Below are 18,914 nucleotides of genomic sequence, written 5' to 3'. Positions count from 1 at the left end.
ATGGAGCCAGACCTTATTAAAATAAATATAAACCAGTGTCACACTGTAAGCAAATGATATGATTTTCTCAGAAGTTTTTGAAAAGAAAGACAATTATTGACCCACCTGGTTAAAATATTTAATATACTATCAAAGTAGCTACTATCAAGAAAATTGCCAATAAGGCTTTCAGAGGGATCCAGAGAAAATATTTTAAAAAGATAATGACCAGAAAACTTGAACTTACCATTGATGGAAATGCAATGTGGCATTTACAGGCATCAATGATCTGGTCCCTTTATATCTCTAAGTTCTGTTAAAATTAGTTCCTCAGAATGTTAACTATTTGGGGGAGGGGGCAATGGCTAACCATGAATTTTAAAAAATCAGTTTCTTTCTTTAGACACTTTACTATGCTGCTATATTAAGTTACTTCGGTAGCTCAGTAGCAAAGGAAAATTCCCAGACAAGGTACCGCTAGATTCTTCAGGTGTGCTCTTTCCTTACTAAGTCAACCAGCTTCCTCCGTTATAATTTATGTCTTCCCCTTGGTCATTAGGGAATCTTTTGAGGACTGGTGGTACTGAATCTAAAAACTAGACATGTATATTAGAATCACTAAGTCTGGTCATTCTTGCCAAAGTAAGAGTTTTTTCCCCTAAATACCAAAGAAGAGTAAATGAAAGATTAATCTGGAGAAGTTACCTGTAATGGCTCTTGAAGAAAATCATTTTGACTGGTTAGATTTTGTTCTGTAGTTGCTGCAAAGAGTGAAATCAATAGTAAACCACTGAGCGAGGAGAAATGTTTATGCATATCAACTGGGTGGAAACTAAAGTTTATACTTTACAAAAAAAAAAAAATAGCTGAAAAGACTAGTCTCAAGTCCATCGTGAGTTTTCTATTAGAGCGCTACAAAGAGTCAGAGAAAATGTAGAGGAGGAGGATACTAGTCCCATCTGTGATACATAATATTTCAAGGTTAAATGGGCAGAAGCAGCATATCAAGGCCTCCAAAAAAACAGAAATATGACTTTTAAAAATAACAGGTAAGCCCAGCCAGCGTGGCTCAGTGGTTGAGTGTTGACCTGTGAACCAGGAGGTCACGGTTCGATTCCCTGTGGGTCAGTGCACATGCCCAGGTTGCAGGCTCAATCCCCAGTATGGGCGTGCAGGAGGCAGCCCATCAATGATTCTCTCTCATCACTGATGTTTCCATCTCTCTCTCCCTCTCTCTTTCTCTCTGAAATGAATAAAATATATTTTTTAAAAAGAATGCTTATAAAAGATAAATAAATAAAAATGATCGGTAGTAGTAATCTGAAAAGATAAATCTGAACTATCATGAACAGTAATTAATTTATTCATGTAAGTTTCAAAGTAAATCTTAGCTGGGTCATCTGTCTCTTGAGGGTTTTTTCCCCTCTTTGATCATGCATATTAATGTACTTTTCAGTTACCTGGTTTCAGTTTGGTTTTTCCTTGTTAATGTCCATCAGTTTTGTTAATTACTCTAGTTTTTCCTTACTTCAGCCAGGAATTGCTGTATAATCTTACTACAGCTGGGCTATGTCTTTGATTATATCACCCTTCCCCTGAGATAAACTAGTATAGAGCAAAAGGCCTAAAGTTTGAAGCATCAGACCAGATTCAAATCTAGGCTCCATCATTAATTACTACGTTACTCAGTATACTAATTATCACTGAGGCAACTTCACTCATAGTCAGGATCCAAGAGCCTCAAGGCTAGATTTATACAGCTGAAAGGGGTCAAGCAAGTTCTACTCAGAATTCACTCCAAGAACAGAAAAAACTGCAAAAACAGCTATTGTGCATTTCCATTCACCCATCTGGAGACTTTTTCTAAAATGCAAATATCTTAATGGGAATTTACCCATATATGACTGATAATACATGGATACTTAGAATAAATTAACATATGGACATAGTTTAACCCTTACGATATCTAGAATAAAATTACTTGTAAAAGAATTAATTGCTAGACCTACAGCTCTTTGTTCCAAGTCTCAAGAATGATTACATACCTGCTGTGTTCCCTGGAGTAACAGAAGGCAGCTGTGAGGATGGAATTGCACTTGAAGGTTTGTCAAAATCCAGAATAGATTCCTAAAGCCAAGTTTTGAATAATGAATAGAAACAAAGGTTATTCATTTAAGAGCTATTGCCATTAAATGATTCATGATGTTGTCCATAGCTTATTAGGTATAGGAATCTAGCTAATAACTATCTCAGAAGGTTAATAACTTAAGACTTTACAGAAGCAGAAATTAAGAGTTAAAATGAAAAACTAAAGTAATTGTCAAACTTTAAGACTGTGTCAAGTTTTAAAACTACAATAGTAATTCTAAGGCCTGCCCTGGAAAAGAAAACAAAACTCCTGACTTGAGGTCTTAAACAATTAGGCATTAATCCTAGAAGAGACTGAACCCTCGTTTTTATTAACCCGAACAATGAGAGGGTCTAATTATCTTGTCTCAACCACTACACTAGCTCATGGCACTAAATACTTTCATGAGGAGAAGCCTTTCTCTTCTGCCATCTGCCTATCTTGGTTCTCCCAGGAATGTTTCCAACATTTTGAATACTTAAGCTGCACACTTGCAGTGATCATTTTAGTTCTTTATCTTTAGATAATATGAAGGATAAGCAATTCCCCCATTGTACAAATAAGTAGAGGGGTGGAAGCGAAATAACTTGCCATAGATTCTACCGCTGGTAAACTGGTAGAAGTGGGATTAAAACAGGGACCTAATTCCAAGCTCAAGATCTTTTTACTACACATTTGTCTACTTCATCCCTCAGTAATATCACACTAATTCTGAAATTCTGCAAGAGTCTTTTTGACACAATTTAACATTTAACTATTGGCTTAACACATGTTCACAATCTTTTTTTTTTTTTAATATATTTTTTATTGATTTTTTACAGAGAGGAAGGGAGAGAGACAGAGAGTCAGAAACATCGATGAGAGAGAAACATCAATCAGCTGCCTCCTGCACATCTCCTACTGGGGATGTGCCCTCAACCCAGGTACATGCCCTTAACCGGAATCGAACCTGGGACCCCCCAGTCCGCAGGCCGACGCTCTATCCACTGAGTCAAACCGGTTTTGGCGGTGTTCACAATCTTATACAACTAGAATCTAAGCTCCTTAAAGGCTATGAATGTCTTATGATTTTCTCTACATAGGGCACTTACCAAAATACCAAGCATAGAGTAGGTTCTCACAATCTCAGTGAAAACTACTGGTGATCCATAGCTATAAAAACCACTGTAAGCTTTTTACATGTTTAATTCATTTTCTTACAAGAAAAAGAAATAGAAACTATTACCCTAATTCTTAAAGGAAACCGAGGCAGTAGCTTGCCTAAACTCTCAGAGCTAGGAAGTGGCAGAGCCAGGAATTGTGCTCATTCTGGAATGCCAGAATCTATGCTCTTAACAACCTCATTATAATGCTTCAGGTCAGAAGCAAGTAGCCCCATGAATATAATTTAAGATTCATTCAATAATGACTTATACAATAATGACTCATACTTGCATAAAGTTACAGGTTCCTTGAATCTGGGTCATCAGATCCTGCAGTTTTTCTTTCCTCAATACTGGATCCTTTGGAAGAGGAGAGGAAGAACCTACAGGCTGATGCATGGGCTTAGGCACCTACAAGACAAATCCATAATGTATTAAGAGTAAAATTCAAGTTCGATAACCTAATTTAGGAATCTTGGCTTGTTATTACATCTAAATGAAATCAAAACACATACCAATGCTCATTTATCATATTTATCTCAGGTAAAGAATTTCCACCTAAATGCATTTTCTAAATAATTTAATCAAACTTTAAATACTTTTCCCCCTTTCAGAATAACTTAATGGAAATCTTTCTAAAACATCCTCTTTTTAAAGAGAAGACCCAAGGCCCGGCCATGATGGCTCAGTGGGTGAGCATCAACCTGTGAACCAGGAGGTCACAGTTCGATTCTGGTCGAGGCACATGCCTGGGTTTCAGGCTCTATCCCCAGTGTGGGGCGTACAGGTGGCAGCCGATAAATGATTCTCTCTCATCACTGATGTCTCTACCTCTCTCCCCCTCTCCCTTCCTCTCTGAAATCAATAAAAATATTTAAAAATTAAAACAAAGAGAAGACCCAAAATAACAGGGCTTGAAAGGAAGTTCTTTCATTGTGGACTTCAATTACTGTATGTCTTCTAGGCCAAGATGCCAGTGGCTGTGAGACACACCAATGATTTTTTTTTCCTATGGAAAAAATTACTACTACTACATTAAATATACTTCCCATTTTTAAGATGTATCTGATTTCAGAAACATGAATAATGTAAAAATGTATACATATATCCTACAATTGAAGAAATACACTATTATGTTTTGTTATAAAGTAAGTATACTTTGAGGGGCTAATGGTTTTTATAAGGTGGTTAGCCCTCATGCTAAGTTGCTTTAGATTGCTGCACACCCTGAATTAAACCTGTTTATAGTTACTTCTTACAGCTGTCAGCATGCCTCGCCCCTCCAGCACCTCTTCTCCAACTTTTAATGTACTAGTATTCAGTAGTCACACAGCTCAATTGATCAAAGTATCCCATAAAATAAGAGTTAATAGACCCAACGTGAATGAATGAAAAGCTCCTTTAGGAGAAAAGTATGAGCATTAGTGTTTAATTTCATGTTATCTAGTCTTTTGTGAACCCTATTTTGCCCTTGACTGTACTTACTCGTGTTCTGACAGCTGAGCTTGCAAGACAGACAGAGAGACAAATATTGAATTATACACAGAGGTGTCCTGTCAGACACTGAGAGACCTTGCAACTTCAGTATAATGCTGTGCCATAAAGGCAAATTAAATCAGTTCTGACCTTTACAACTAAACACCCCTGATTTCAAATTATTCTGCAAATGTCATGGTATCAATATTCTGGTATGATAAAGGCTCAACACTGCTATACCCAGTGGAATTTTAAGTTGGGTGTTTTAAATCAGCATTGAGGGTTTTTTAAAAAAATATATTTGTATTGATTTCAGAGAGGAAAGGGAGAGAGAGAAACATCAGTGATGAGAGAGGATCATTGATCAGCTGCCTCCTGCACACCCCACACTGGGATTGAGCCCACAACCCAGGCATGTGCCCTTGACCAGGAATCAAACCTGGACCTCCTGGTTCATAGGTTGACGCTCAACCACTGAGACACACTGGCCCGGCAAAAACTTGGTTTTTAAATATAAGTTTCTCAAAATGATATATTACAATTACTATGGGTGATATCTGATTAGTGAAATAACACTATCAATCTTCTGCAGGGTCAGGAAGAAGTGAAAATTAATATTAGCACCTGAAGAAAGAGGAATAGAGGAGAGCAGAAGGAGACAGTAAACTCTAAAATTCCCTTCAAGGGTAGGATGGAGGTAGGGGTAATCTATACTAATAATAGAGAAATATAGAGGAATATAGAGAACAACGTAAGACTGATGAACAGGGACAGATACAAAGACAGAGAAACAGCGATCAGACTATCAATCCCCAGAGGGGAAGTAGGGGAGGGTGGGAGTAAGGGGAAGAGATCAACCAAAGGACTTGTATGCATGCATATAAGCCAAACCAATGGGCACGGACAACAGGGGGATGAGAGCATGAGTGGGGGGAGGGGGAGAGATTGGGGGTTAATGGGGGATGAGGACACATTTGTAATACCTTAACCAATAAAGAAATTTTTAAAAAAAAGGATAGGACGGAGGTAGGGGTAATCTATACTAATAATAGAGAAATATGTAAATTGACCATCTCTCTGCGACACCCACAGCCAATCAGGAGTATGCAAATTAATCTGACACATGCGTGCAGGTGCCGAGCAGCCGGGGTCCCGGGGATGCCACTGGAGTGTCCGGTCCTGTCAGCCCGACCTGGGGGTGGCTGGACTTCTCAGTCCTTTTGGTTTCTGCAGCCCCTGGACCAGAAACGGAAGCCCGGAGTGCAGGGAGCACCAGGAATGCTAGAAATCGTAGTTCTGGTGGCAGACACATTGTGGGATCTCCTAGACCAGTGATGGCGAACCTATGACACGCATGTCAGAGGTGACACGCAAACTAATTTTTTAGGTTGATTTTTCTTTGTTAAATGGCATTTAAATATATAAAATAAATATCAAAAATATAAATCTTTGTTCTACTATGGTTGCAAATATCAAAAAATTTCTATATGTGACACGGCAGCAGAGTTAAGTTAGGGTTTTTCAAAATGCTGACACGCCGAGCTCAAAAGGTTCGCCATCACTGTCCTAGACACTAGAGCAAAGTGAGCCTGGAGCCAGTTACTGTTGCGGTGGGGGATGGAGGGAAAGCAAAGGTGAGAGACATAAGTAAAGTCAGAGTATCGAGGAAAAATTAAAAGGAAGATATCCTGCAACTTCTAGAAAATCTCCACCAATGGAGCAAAGGAAAAAAAAGCCTCTATTATTCTGTGAGCAACAAACCAAACTGGGTTGGTGTCTCAGACAATTCGCTCATATGATTGCAAAGACGGACAGAAACTCCCGGATTGGAGAGGGCTCCCCTGAGGGCTCCCAGATTGGAGAGGGTGCAGGTAGGGCTGAGGGACCCACCCCCTGTGCATGAATTTCGTGCACCGGGCCCCTAATTTATAAAATGCAATGCTTTGATTTCCCCAAGCAAAATGTTTTTCACACTGTTGGAGCACCAAAGGTTTATCCGAAAACTTTTGGCTAAAATGGCATGGAAGTGTAAGGAACAGCACTAGAGAGAAAGAACACTGGGAGGATAAAACATTCACACTGCTTAGCAAACAAGGTGGGACCAAGTTTGCATTTAAATAATGGAACATAAATTACAATTTAATAAAAATATAACACTAACTAGCACTGTATAAAAGGATTGTACATCATAAGTCTTCTTATTTTCCTTTCTCCAACTACAGGATATCTGCAACCACCATGTACCTTCTTCAAAGAGTACAGGCTAATCTGAGTGACTACGAATGAGTAAAAGAGAAGCAAGAGAAGACAGAAAAATATAACTTCTGTCAGAAAAAGTCACCCAGGGACCAGGTGAAAGATAACAAGTCTCCCACCTGGGACATGCATTTACATCTCTCACTTGTTCACATTATGGTCATGTCTCAACTATCCACTATTTTGACGTCATATCATGTCATTAAATTTTTGGCATTAAAACAGCATTTCCTCATTGTGGAAATTTCATCTCAGGTTAGGCTCAACAGACTGACTAGGTCTACTTCTAATTTTCAAGGGAAAACAATAAATTACACATTAAAGAGTTAAGTGAAATACTGTACACATTAATTTAACATGGGTTTTGTTGATTTTTTTTTTTTTTTTTTTTTTTTTTAAAGAAAACTAAAGTTATCATTACCACAGCTCCTTATTTATGTCTACATTGCCAGGCACAGACTGATAGAGATCAACTCACATCTTTGGGTTCTGCATTAAACTTCCTGGGCAGCAGCTGGTCATTTGGTATGAGGCTTCCTGCAGCTACCCCCCAGGACTTTGGAGAAGTCTTTGATTGTGGTGTTAAAGGGTGTTTTGGATGCTCCACATTGTTGTCCCAGGATTTGGGAGTCTCTGCCTGCCTTGCATCCTGTTCTTCACACATGGGAGTGGCCCATGACTTGCTGAGGTCCTGTTCGCTCTGCAGGGAAGGTGTCCAAGACTTTGCAGTTTGCTTCTTTGGATCCTGTTCTTTCTGCAGTTGAACTGGCCAAGGCCTTGGTGTCTCCTGCTTCTTTTGTTCCTCTTGAACGCATCCTGCTTTGGGTTTGGGAGTTTCTTGCTTCCACTGGCTAGGAGTTGGCTTGGGCTTAGAGACATCCTGCTTCTTCTGCTCTTCCTGCAGAGTGGACCTGAGCTTGGCCATCTCTTGCTTCCTCTGTTCTGAGGAAACCGCAGGCCTTGCCAGCTCCTGCTGTTTAACAGAAGGCTCCCAGGACCTGAAGGATTCCTGTTTCTTCTCCTCACCAGCTGGTTCAGTAAGCTTATCCCAACATTTGGGGAGATTTGGTTTTCTAGCATAATCTGCTTCCCAAGGTTGCTCTTCCTGCTGTTTGCTTGAATAATCTACTTCTGCTATGTAGCGTCTGTTAAGAAACTAGACCAGAGAAAAAAATGTGCTGAGTCACCAAATGTATAGAAGACCCTGAGGGGGATAGTGAACTCTCTTAGTATCCCTATGTCCATTGGTCTGAACCACTCTACTAACAGGAAATTTCTATTCTTATTCTACTTGAAAAGACTGTCCTACTTTTTTGTCCATTCCTTTCCCCTCTCAATTAACAGGAATACAAACTTCAATATTTGAAAAGTAACAATCTATATTTGACTGTCAGAGTCAGAATAACCTTGATAAAAGAGCTTGAATCAAGTAAACGTGGCACCATGATGTGCAGTTCTTAGCAGTCTTAGGTGAGTCAAGTATAGATCGCTACTTTGGAAACATCAAAGTTTATATTTCTGACTACTCACCTGACACCCTTAAACATTAAGGCAGAGGACAGTCCAACTAAACAAAGTTATATTGCTTAACCTTAAGACTTATGTTTTTTAAATTACCAGACTTTTCTTTATTTCCATTATATATCCGTCAATACTATGATGTTGCCTCTCCCATTCTTTCCAGTTTCTATGAATTTCAATGTCAGTTTGAAAAGAACAAATACCATCTTCTATTACTAATCTGAGTAAATTTTGGAGAGAGCAAAATTCTACCCATTTTTAAATTCTAATACAAAGGCCAACAACAATAACAGCTAACACAAGCAGTTATTGTGTGCCAGGCCAAACTCTAAGCAATGTAGAAATTAAGCTGCCTCCTGTAATCCTCACAATAACCACATGAGGCAGGCATTACTCTCATCCCATCTTATGCATAAGGATAACAGACATAGGTATCTTGCCCAAAGTCAGTAGGCTAGGAAACTGCAGAGCCAGGATTCAAGCTTAAGTAGTATACCTCCAGGGCAGGAATTTCCAACCACAACGCTACACAAAAGCTCAAAAGCCAAAATCAGCAAATGACCTTTCAGTACCTTACCTCTTGTGGTTGTATCTCTGTCTGTGTAAATTCCATAAGAGACTCTGGGAAGATAAAAGAAATATAGGAAAACTATACATTTTCAGACTGATTACAACTAATTCATTCTAGCAACATATCTCAGAGGAGTTATAGAAAAAAAAGATAGTAAAATTAAGTATATTCATAGCAGGAGTAATTCTATTGTTTGTTAGTCAAAAGCTTGTGGTCCGAGGCTAGCTGAAGCTAATGGCTCACCTCATGTAAAGTCAAGTTACAGTTAAAAACGGATTTCTGATGGAAAACAAGATTATCTCCTTTTACCCCAAACACAGCTTGTTTCAAGCTGGAATTACAGCTCCGGTATCCATGGGGTAATAATTAGTCATCTCAGCTTGAAATATAGCCCTTAAAGGCCTCTTACAAGCCAGTTTAAGATTGGGAGGAGGGTGAGGGAGTGAAGATACTGACGCACTGGATTTCGTATTAGGAACTAAGAAGAAGTGGCTTCCAGAACCCTGCCTGGACTACCTCCTTAGAAGTGATACTTCTTATATATATAGATAGATATGAAATATCTATATATATTTTTTAACTGATATTAGAGAGGAAGAGAGCAAGAGAAACAATAATGAGGAGAGAGAATCATTGAGCGGTCACCTCCTGCCTGCCCCACACTGGGGATAGAGTCCGCAAGCCCGGCATGTGCCCTGACCAGGAATCAAACCGTGACCTCCCAGTTCATAGGTTGATGCTCAACCACTGAGCCACAGCAGCCAGGCAGAAGTGATATTTCTTAAATAAATCCAGCTTCAACAAACAAAAGCAAAAGTGCCATTTACTCAAAATATTTCTTTCCCAAGTAAAGTGAAATTTTGAAGAGCATATTTCCTTGATTGGAATTATTATATTTATTTGGGCACTTTTTTCCTTAATCAGTATGTTAATCTTAAGTTATTTACACTCTTATTCTACTCCATTATTGGATTGTACTATAATTTACATTTTAAACAATTTCAAATGAAATTATCCTACTACTAGTTTAACAAAGAGATTCAAACTCCATAATATCTCATTATAACAGCACACTCTCTTGTAACAAAGTGTAACTTAACATTTCTAGTAAGGTTCACTCTTAATAGAAGGTAAATCATGGTAATAACACCTAGTGATATTTCCTAAAGTGAGGTAAAGATTTCCTGCAACAGGTAAAGATTTCCATGCATGTACACACTACCAAATTAAAACATGGCAACCATTTCACAGTGATTTGTCTCATATGTGGGCATTAAAAATGCAACCACTATACAGAATTTCAGAAAGCACAACAAACCTGACTCTCTGACAGATTCCGTCTTCAATAACAGTTTTCTCTTCTCTGATTTTATTTCTTCCTCCAGTGATACTTCTTTTTCCTGAGCATTTTTTGGAACTGGGATACTTTCAAAATAGCCTGAGTTCAGCAATTTAGACAGTAGGTCTTTCATATGTTTGTCTAAGAAAAAGTGATGAAGATTAAGTTATCATATAACCTAAAAGGTCATGGGAAATTATTTGGAATAGAAATCCTAACATAATTTTATCCTATAGTGTCATTACAACATTCTACCTTAGAGGGGATCCAAAGAACTAGTCAGTACCATGAAAAATAAATATGCAGCCCATCTTTATGTCAGGCTGAATCAATATGAATTCAAACAATCAGAATCCCAAAGTTTAGCAAGTCACTTAAGGCCTCCATTTCTACTATGTGAAAAATGACTAAAAATCCTAGATCCTTATCAAAGTCTCAAATATTTTACAAAAATACACATTATTCCCTGAGCTTAAGGAAGTCATTTCTCCCAACTGCTTCCAAGACATCATAACTAGCAATTACTCTATCTTCCCCAAGTCATGAAGGCTTTATAGAAGTAAAAGCTCCTCAAACATAACTATTAGAAAACCCTATCTTGGACAATCTCTAAAAGATTTTTAAACTACAAAATTCCATGATTAAGACTTTACTCGAGTTATACTTTATGTCACTCAAAGTATATCACCCTTTGATGATCAAGAAAAATCTTAAAATGATGTTAAAGTCACTGTACCATGAATAGGTTTAAAGTCTATTTCATTTTTAATATCTACTAAAACCGTAATTCCAAATTAAGCTGAGTTCCCACACTTGATTTGGGTCTATTATTCCTTTCATAGGCATACTATGACATAGATTTTTGTCTTTCTTTAAAAGAAAATCAACTTTGAGATATAATTTACAAACAAAAAAATTCATCCACTTGAAGTGCACAGAAAGTCATGTTATTTCTGGTGTTACTTCCACCAGAAAGAGATACAGAACATTTTTATCAACTCAAAAAGTTCCTTCATATCCCTCTTGTAATCAATCCCCTTCCCCCTCTCCCTGGCAACCACTGACCTGCTCTCTAGTTATGTCTTTTCTAGAATTTCATATAAATGAAATCATATAATATGTGCTCATTTTTTGTCTGGCTTATTTCACTCAACATAATTATTTTTAGATTCACCCATGCTGTTGCATATATGAATACTTCATTCCATTTCTTATTGCTGAGTAGATTCCACTATATGGATATACCACATTTTGTTTAACAATTATCAACTGATGTACATCTGGGCTGTGTTCAGTTTGGAGCTATTATGAATAAAGCTGGTATGAACATTCATGTACAAATACTTATGTGAACATATGTTTTCAGTTCTCTTGAGTATTCGATGTATATCTGCTTTGTTATATAGCAAGTGTATGCCTAATTTTATTTTTAAAAACTGCCAAATGATTTTCCAAAGTATTTGTATCATTTTGCATTCTAACCAAGAAATAAATTTCTGTGATTAAAACTTGAAAGGACTTAGAAAGTTCGTGACAGTTATACATACTTAGGGTATTTTAAAAAGGAAGCAACCACTATTAACAAAAATGTTTGCTAGCTTCAAATGAGTTTTCATTACCCTAAGCTAGTACACAAAACTATGTACTTCATGTCTGGCCTTTTGTACTTGGGCACTGGGCCAACATCTATTTAGGAAGCCAAAAGAACTCTTTCTCTCCAGCTCATTTCCAGATCAATAGACAACAATGCATCACTAGACTATGTAGCCAAACCATTCATATATTTCTGAGGCAAATCTGGTAGATAAGTCTTGATATTAACAATGTGTGGATTTAAAATGCTTAAATAGAACAGGTACAACTATTCAGAATAGAGAACCGAACTCAAAAAGGGTCTCCATTTCTCTAGTGTTAAAGCTAGCACTAGACCTTAGTTAGCCCTTGTTCCCAAATCACAGTGACTTTCCACTTGAAAACTCTCCCTAGGTTTCATTTTAATGAGTGCAATTATACAACAGCTGCTTTTAGCAGAACTAAACAAAGAGATCATTCTCCCGATGAATATAGTATTGCAGACAAGTAAGTTCTGATGGACTGACGCAGTTTCAGCCCTCAGTATCATTCTAAACTTCTAGACATAAAGTTTAGTATTTACTGCATAAGTCCAGAGTAGAGAAAACTCACATGTCGTTCCTACCACTGCTTTCTCACTACCTTCCAAAAGGTCCCAAAAGTACAAGGATGACTGCTCCATCTGGTCTTCAACACTGATAAGAAAAAGCAGCAGCAGAACAAAGTGGCTTTAGAGATACATATATATTCTATATAATAAAGGGCTAATATGCAAATCGACCAAACGGTTGAATGACTGGTCACTATGACACGCACTGACCACCAAAGGGCAGACGCTCAATGCAGGAGCTGCCCCTTGATGGTCAGTGTGCTCCCACAAGGGGAGCACCGCTCAGCCAGACGCTGGGCTCATGGCTAGCAAGCACAGCAGCGGTGGCAGGAGCCTCTCCAGCCTCCACGGCAGCACTAAGGACTCCTCAAGGGATGTCTGCCTGCCAGGTTAAGCCCGCTATGTCAGCCTGCCGGCTTAGGACTGCTCCCTGCGAGGAGCGGGCCTAAGCTGACAGGTGGACATCCCCTGAGGGGTCCTGGACTGCGAGAGGGCACAGGCCAGGCTGAGGGACACCACCCCCCCCCAAGTGCACAAATGTCATGCACCAGCCTTCTAGTCTAAATTTATACAATTAACCCATAAATAGTCTACACATTCAATGTGAATTTTATCTTTTTACTCTTTGAAAAATGGAAATTTTACAAAAGATGACTAACTGCCCATTTATGGTTTTCTACTGTAAGCACTTTTCCTCAAAACAACCAAAATAAGGATTTTTACCAAATAGAGCTATTAAGGAATAATCCAAAGAGAGCTTAAAACTGTCAATGACATAGCATTCATTATCAAGCCTATGTCCTACATAAAAGAACATTGGAATGAAAATACTAAGAGCTATATTTAACTTTAAAGAGAGAAGCTTATTTTTCAAATTATAATCACTTGCATTTCACATATTAAAGCTACATTCCCTGAACCCACCAAAGTGAAGTAGGAGAAAGAAGACAACAAACAGGTAATGATGATGGAGTAGACTATCAGAATAGGAATAAAAAAATATATATATGCAGCTGTCTATAGGTAATTGAGTTTTATTAGGTTTCCTGATACATGATTGATTTCCAATAGCGGTTGAAATCTAACCCTTAGTTAGATACAGGCTATTCCAATGTGGTGTCTAGCTAGCATAGCTAACAGACACCACATTGGAATTGCCTATATCTAACAAAGAAAGGCTTAGAGAGCTGTTCATTAGCTAACTTATTCCTTCAAAGCAAGAATAGAAAATGGATAACTGTGTGTGTGTGTGGGGGGGGGGGGGGGAGGCAGCATGCGGGGGGGATGGGCGGGGACTGAGCAGCCTCCATTTGCTGGTTTGGTATTTTTAATTATCAGATTTGTTTCTCAGTATTTATTCGCAGCACAAAAACACCAAATAATTCTCCCTTTAAAATGTTAATGATACTGGTCAAGTTAAATTTTATTTACCTCCACTTTAAGTACAGCAGTAAAAAGGCAAAGACTCTCAGGTAATACAACAGCCTGAGATAATTACAAAAAAAAAAAAAATTAAGAATATGCAGAATTAGTATTATGGTTAACACTTGCACAAGGTTAAAACTTGGTGATCAGTCATTACTTTTTAAAATCCGTGTTATGCCCTAACCAGTTTGGCTCAGTGGCTAGAGCGTCGGCCTGTGGACTGAAGGGTCCCAGGTTCGATTCCGGCCAAGGGTATGTACCTTGGTTGCGGGCACCTCCCCAGTAGGGGGTGTGCAGGAGGCAGCTGATCAATGTTTCTCTCTCATCGATGTTTCCAACTCTCTATCCCTCTCCCTTCCTCTCTGTAAAAAAATCAATAAAACATATTTTAAAAAAAATAAAATAAAATAAAATCCGTGCTACAATAAAGAAGTAGGTTAATGAGGTCATTCAAACTCACTTTCCTCCTAATAGTCTATCAACCCTGTCAGAGTCTAGGCAGGCCAACATTTCCCGTGTTGAATCAAATTAATGTTTTCCTAATTACTACACACATATATTTTTTATATTTACAAAAGCTAGACTAAAGTGTTATGTGTTCTATTTCAGAAAAATATTTTCATTGGCTTACCTCAGACTTTCATTTCTTTCAGGGCAGGTCAGTTTTGAAAATTTAATGAGGTAGTCAAGTTCTTTTAAAGGCAAACACACTGCACCATTCAAGCCCTCCTTCAAGTCCTTCTGTATATGTTCCTGTGTCACGTTCTGTAATACATACTGAACCTGGAGGACAGTGCAAAGTTTTTTCTTCTCAGCCTCAAGTTTTAGCATGTGCTCCCTCCTCTGGGCCTTCTTCTGAGCTTTAAGTAGCTGTTAAAACAAATGCTAATTAAAATGGACAACTCTCACCACCGAGTATTAGCAGCACCATTGTCTAAAAAAGCCTAATCCCAGAGACTTGAGATTAGAAGATAAAACTCATATACAAGGTGGGCAAAAGTAAGTTTATAGTTGTGAGTACCCAAAACACAGAGTTTATGCTTGTATTGTGTATTTGTATTACAACTATAAACCTATTTGTACCCAGCCCTGGATGTAACACTGACTGTGAAACTGATACATTCATTTAACCCTGCTTCCTCCTTCAGCTGAAGAAGTCCCCGAGTAATAAACTGGTTTGTCTCCGGTAACCAGAGCCCAGGGAGTCCAGATTATCTGCCTCCGACTCCAGGCTCTATCTAGTACCTCCAACGTCACCATAACGAGAAGCACAGCACCCACTGCTGATACTTGCATCAATCCAAGGTTTTACTCTTCCATATTTAGTATTATCAAACCTTCTTAGACCAAATATTTTAAGAAAATGCTTCACTTTGGTTTGGGTTATTTTTTTAATCTCATGTTCCAGGAGAAGAATATTTAAACTATAATAGTCAGTTTTCAACCAACCAAAGACAACTGGCTAAAGCGTGAGGAATTGAAAACCAAACAGAAATAAAATGCCTAATAAATGTAATGGGGGGAAACAGCCATAGCCAACAGACTTGTTTTAAAAGTAAAAAGAGATATTTTCAGAACTGTGTGCCAGTCTTGGTGGAGCTTGTATCTTCCAATATTTAGATGACAAAACACACATGGAAAATTATTGTCTACTCTAAAGCTCAGAACTACAACACCTTAAAGTCTGACATAATACATGGATTCCTGTTAAAAAAAAAAAACAAACAAAAAACAATAAAAAGTACTACCTATTTCCACTAAGAAACCTAAAAGTTCTTTTCTTCCCATAGTTGTTTTTCTGGTTGTAATGTTTGCTTCATGTTGGATATTTTCCAAGATATAAAGATCAAGAGAACAACAACAAAAGTCTAAACGCTTTTTCCTATAGGTGGGTTAAATTGTTTTGATATAGCATCAGTATTTAAAACTCTACAGAAGAGATGTGTATGTTCATAAATCCTAACAGGTTAAAGACTGAAGGAAAAAAACTCAGGAAAAATATTCATTATGGCATTATTAACTAACTTTCTAGATGTTATGAAAGCAACTTAATAAACTCGACTTGTGTTATTCTCAGGGACAGGAGACAAGGGATGAAGATAAAAGTTTGAGAATGAGGCACAGGCTGGTTGGGGGTTAATAGGCAAGCATATTTTCTTCAGGAGGACAAAGGCTCAGAAAATCTTTCCCAAGACTTCAATTTGGACTCACTGCAATACTAATTAACCAAACTACTACAGCAGTGTCCATTTCTGCTTGAGAGGAGGAAAAAATATGAAGATGCAAGTCGAACTATCCAAGTGGGGTCCTCTGGGATGCAGTCTCATGATGGTGTAAGGAAAGGCAACTGATGCTAAGGGCATCTTCAAGATGGCACCACAAGGTAACCGCAGATCTCTAGTTAGCCATCTCCCAAGGTTGGATTAGGTGTTCTTATGGGCTCATGCTACCCTGAACTTCCTCTATCCAAGTATCTATTACATTAAATGGTTATCTTTTTATTTATTTGCCATTCCTCCCACCCCTTGGGCTTCAACTCCATGATGACAGAGACTATATGTCCGTTGTTCACCAATATATCACTAGTGCCCAGGACAGAGCTGGACACGACAGACTTCATACATTTGCTAAGTCAATAAAGTATCAAGTAAGAAAGCATGTTGTCTCCTACATGATAATCAGATGCTCCTGTCATGAACATCACTGACAACAGCCTATTTCTCCTTATTTATATAGAAGCTAAGAAGTCAGGTTACATCATCTTCTCTTCTTCCAGTGGGGAACTGGTTGGAAATAAGAAGGTAAGAAGTATAAACTGCTATCAACCAACAGTCTTGAATAATCAAATTTATTTTCTGAACCATGATGCAAAATGATAAATCCCCAGCAAGGGACAGAGCTCTTATCATGCAGACTAAGAGAGGTGTGGCTGGGCTGAAGGGAAAGAAGAAAATGTTACACAAGCTGCAAAACTGGCTATCACAGAAGAGATTTGACAAAAGAAACAGCTTAGTAAAAGAAGAGCCCAATAATTATTGGGCTGGAAGGTAGTGACAAGCACTTCTAGGATCGTGATTTATTAAGGCCCACTCCCAAGTACTTTTTAGCACCTCACCTATTGTGCAAATAAGGAAAAATAATCTCACACATAACAAAATCTGGTGGCTTGGAAGCTACCTCTAGACCATGGCAGTGGAAAAACATGTGAATATACAGGTACCATATCTATGGCATAAAATAAAGAAAACAGTTTTTAAGAGTGAAAAATATTAGAGCTCTACCTTCACTCTACCACTTCCTGGACACATGACTTTGAAGAAGTTCCTTTTGTTCTGAGCCTCAGATTCCTTATCTGAAAAATGGGGGCTAATTACATCTACTTCCTGGGTTGCTGTAAAAACAAGTGGATTTTTGTAGGTGCCTGGCACATGGAAAGTGTTTTTTAAAAAAGATTTATATCTTAAAACAAAAAAACATATATTGAAAAAATGAAGTCCTATATGGAAAATTAAAATTTGATAGGGTCTGAGTAGAGTGTCAATGGAGAATTTTTAAGTTTTAAAAGTATACTTCCGCCGGAACCGGTTTGGCTCAGTGGATAGAGCATCGGCCTGCGGACTGAGGGGTCCCAGGTTCGATTCCGGTCAAGGGCATGTACCTGGGTTGCGGGCACATCCCCAGTGGGAGATGTGCAGGAGGCAGCTGATCGATATTTCTCTCTCATCGATGTTTCTAACTCTCTAACTCTCTATCTCTCTCCCTTCTTCTCTGTAAAAAATCAATAAAATATATTTTAAAAAAATAAAAAATAAAAGTATACTTCCAACCATCCAAACAGAAGGTAGATATGAATGATCTTTTTAGAGTAAAATGGACCAAAACTAAATAAACTTAACCTATTTGGGGGCGGGGGGTGTAATGGAGAATTGATCATACAAGAAAACAAATTGACTTAAAAGTATTGTATCTAAAACAGACTATAAATATTTAATAACTGTGGAATTAACAGTAAGTACTAAAATAAAGTGACTCATGAGTAACAACGAATTAAAATATGTTGTGATTAACAAAAAGAGCTATCATCTTAGGCTTACATTAACAGAAATATCCAGAAAACAGAAGGTAGTGGCTCTACACTAGTCTATTTTAGATTTACACACTACCTCTGAGAGTTAATGAAGGCAGACATCCAGAAGAGAGCAACTCCGGACTATGTTACAAGGATTAAGATGGTAGATGTCTTTAGCCTAGAAAATATGCTTTGGGGTTTTGGCAGGGGTTTTTTTGTTTGTTTTTTGGGGGGGGTTTTTTTGAGGGGCAAGGTACACCAGTGGTTGATGCCAGAGGAATGGAGAAGAGAATTTCAGTTCACTGTACAAGAAGAAAATAACCAAAAAGTAGAAGAGACTATCTTATGAGGTATGCTACCCAACACAGAAATGAATTTACAAAAAAATTTGTTGTTAGAACAAGATCTTTCAAGGGCCTTCTAAGATTCTAAAACAGTGAAGAATACTTCATTAATGAATGCTTAAGATTTCACATTAATTACCGATTCAATTTGCCAGAGATAAAAGTTTAAATCGTCAACATAGAGAACCTAACAGGTGAGACCAGACTAATTCTAACATGAATCTTAAGTCTTTCTGGTAATAACTGCCCTGGTCTCCAGAAGAGTCTTCCAATTCCATGTTTCCTAATACATTAAATAATGCTGACCTTAAAAGTCTATCATGTATAAGTGTACAGGCCTATATGCTAAAATATATTTAATAAATGTACCCATAAACATAGTTTTTATTCCCTTCTCAGTGATTTCCTTGATTCCACAGTGAAATAATACACATTAATTAGATAACTAATACTTTATTCACAATGTCTCATATCCAGACATC

General features: G+C 37.9%; 1 protein-coding gene across 10 annotated transcripts in view; it reads right to left on the bottom strand.

The window, feature by feature from the left end:
• The window catches only part of CAPRIN2 (caprin family member 2), a 45,106-nt gene that overhangs the window by 12,595 nt on the left and 13,597 nt on the right, over window positions 1-18,914 (bottom strand). For 6 of the 10 annotated variants that reach the window (XM_036300846.1, XM_036300844.1, XM_036300845.1 and 3 more), the window contains exons 5-13: window positions 14,651-14,889; window positions 14,026-14,079; window positions 12,597-12,679; window positions 10,392-10,553; window positions 9,080-9,123; window positions 7,460-8,137; window positions 3,538-3,660; window positions 2,025-2,106; window positions 685-740 (exon numbers count right to left, since the gene is read on the bottom strand). In XM_036300846.1, the coding sequence (XP_036156739.1) occupies window positions 685-740; window positions 2,025-2,106; window positions 3,538-3,660; window positions 7,460-8,137; window positions 9,080-9,123; window positions 10,392-10,553; window positions 12,597-12,679; window positions 14,026-14,079; window positions 14,651-14,889 (1,521 nt within the window). Of the gene's footprint in view, window positions 1-684; window positions 741-2,024; window positions 2,107-3,537; window positions 3,661-7,459; window positions 8,138-9,079; window positions 9,124-10,391; window positions 10,554-12,596; window positions 12,680-14,025; window positions 14,080-14,650; window positions 14,890-18,914 lie in introns of those variants that run through there. The other 4 variants (XM_036300847.1, XM_036300851.1, XM_036300854.1 and 1 more) reach the window with 2 other exon arrangements.

This window comes from Myotis myotis, unplaced genomic scaffold (genome assembly GCF_014108235.1).
Source record: "Myotis myotis isolate mMyoMyo1 unplaced genomic scaffold, mMyoMyo1.p scaffold_m19_p_3, whole genome shotgun sequence".
Taxonomy (NCBI): Eukaryota; Metazoa; Chordata; class Mammalia; order Chiroptera; family Vespertilionidae; genus Myotis; species Myotis myotis.
The sequence above is the reverse complement of the archived record's forward strand: the minus strand, read 5'-3'. Positions and strand labels throughout refer to the sequence as shown.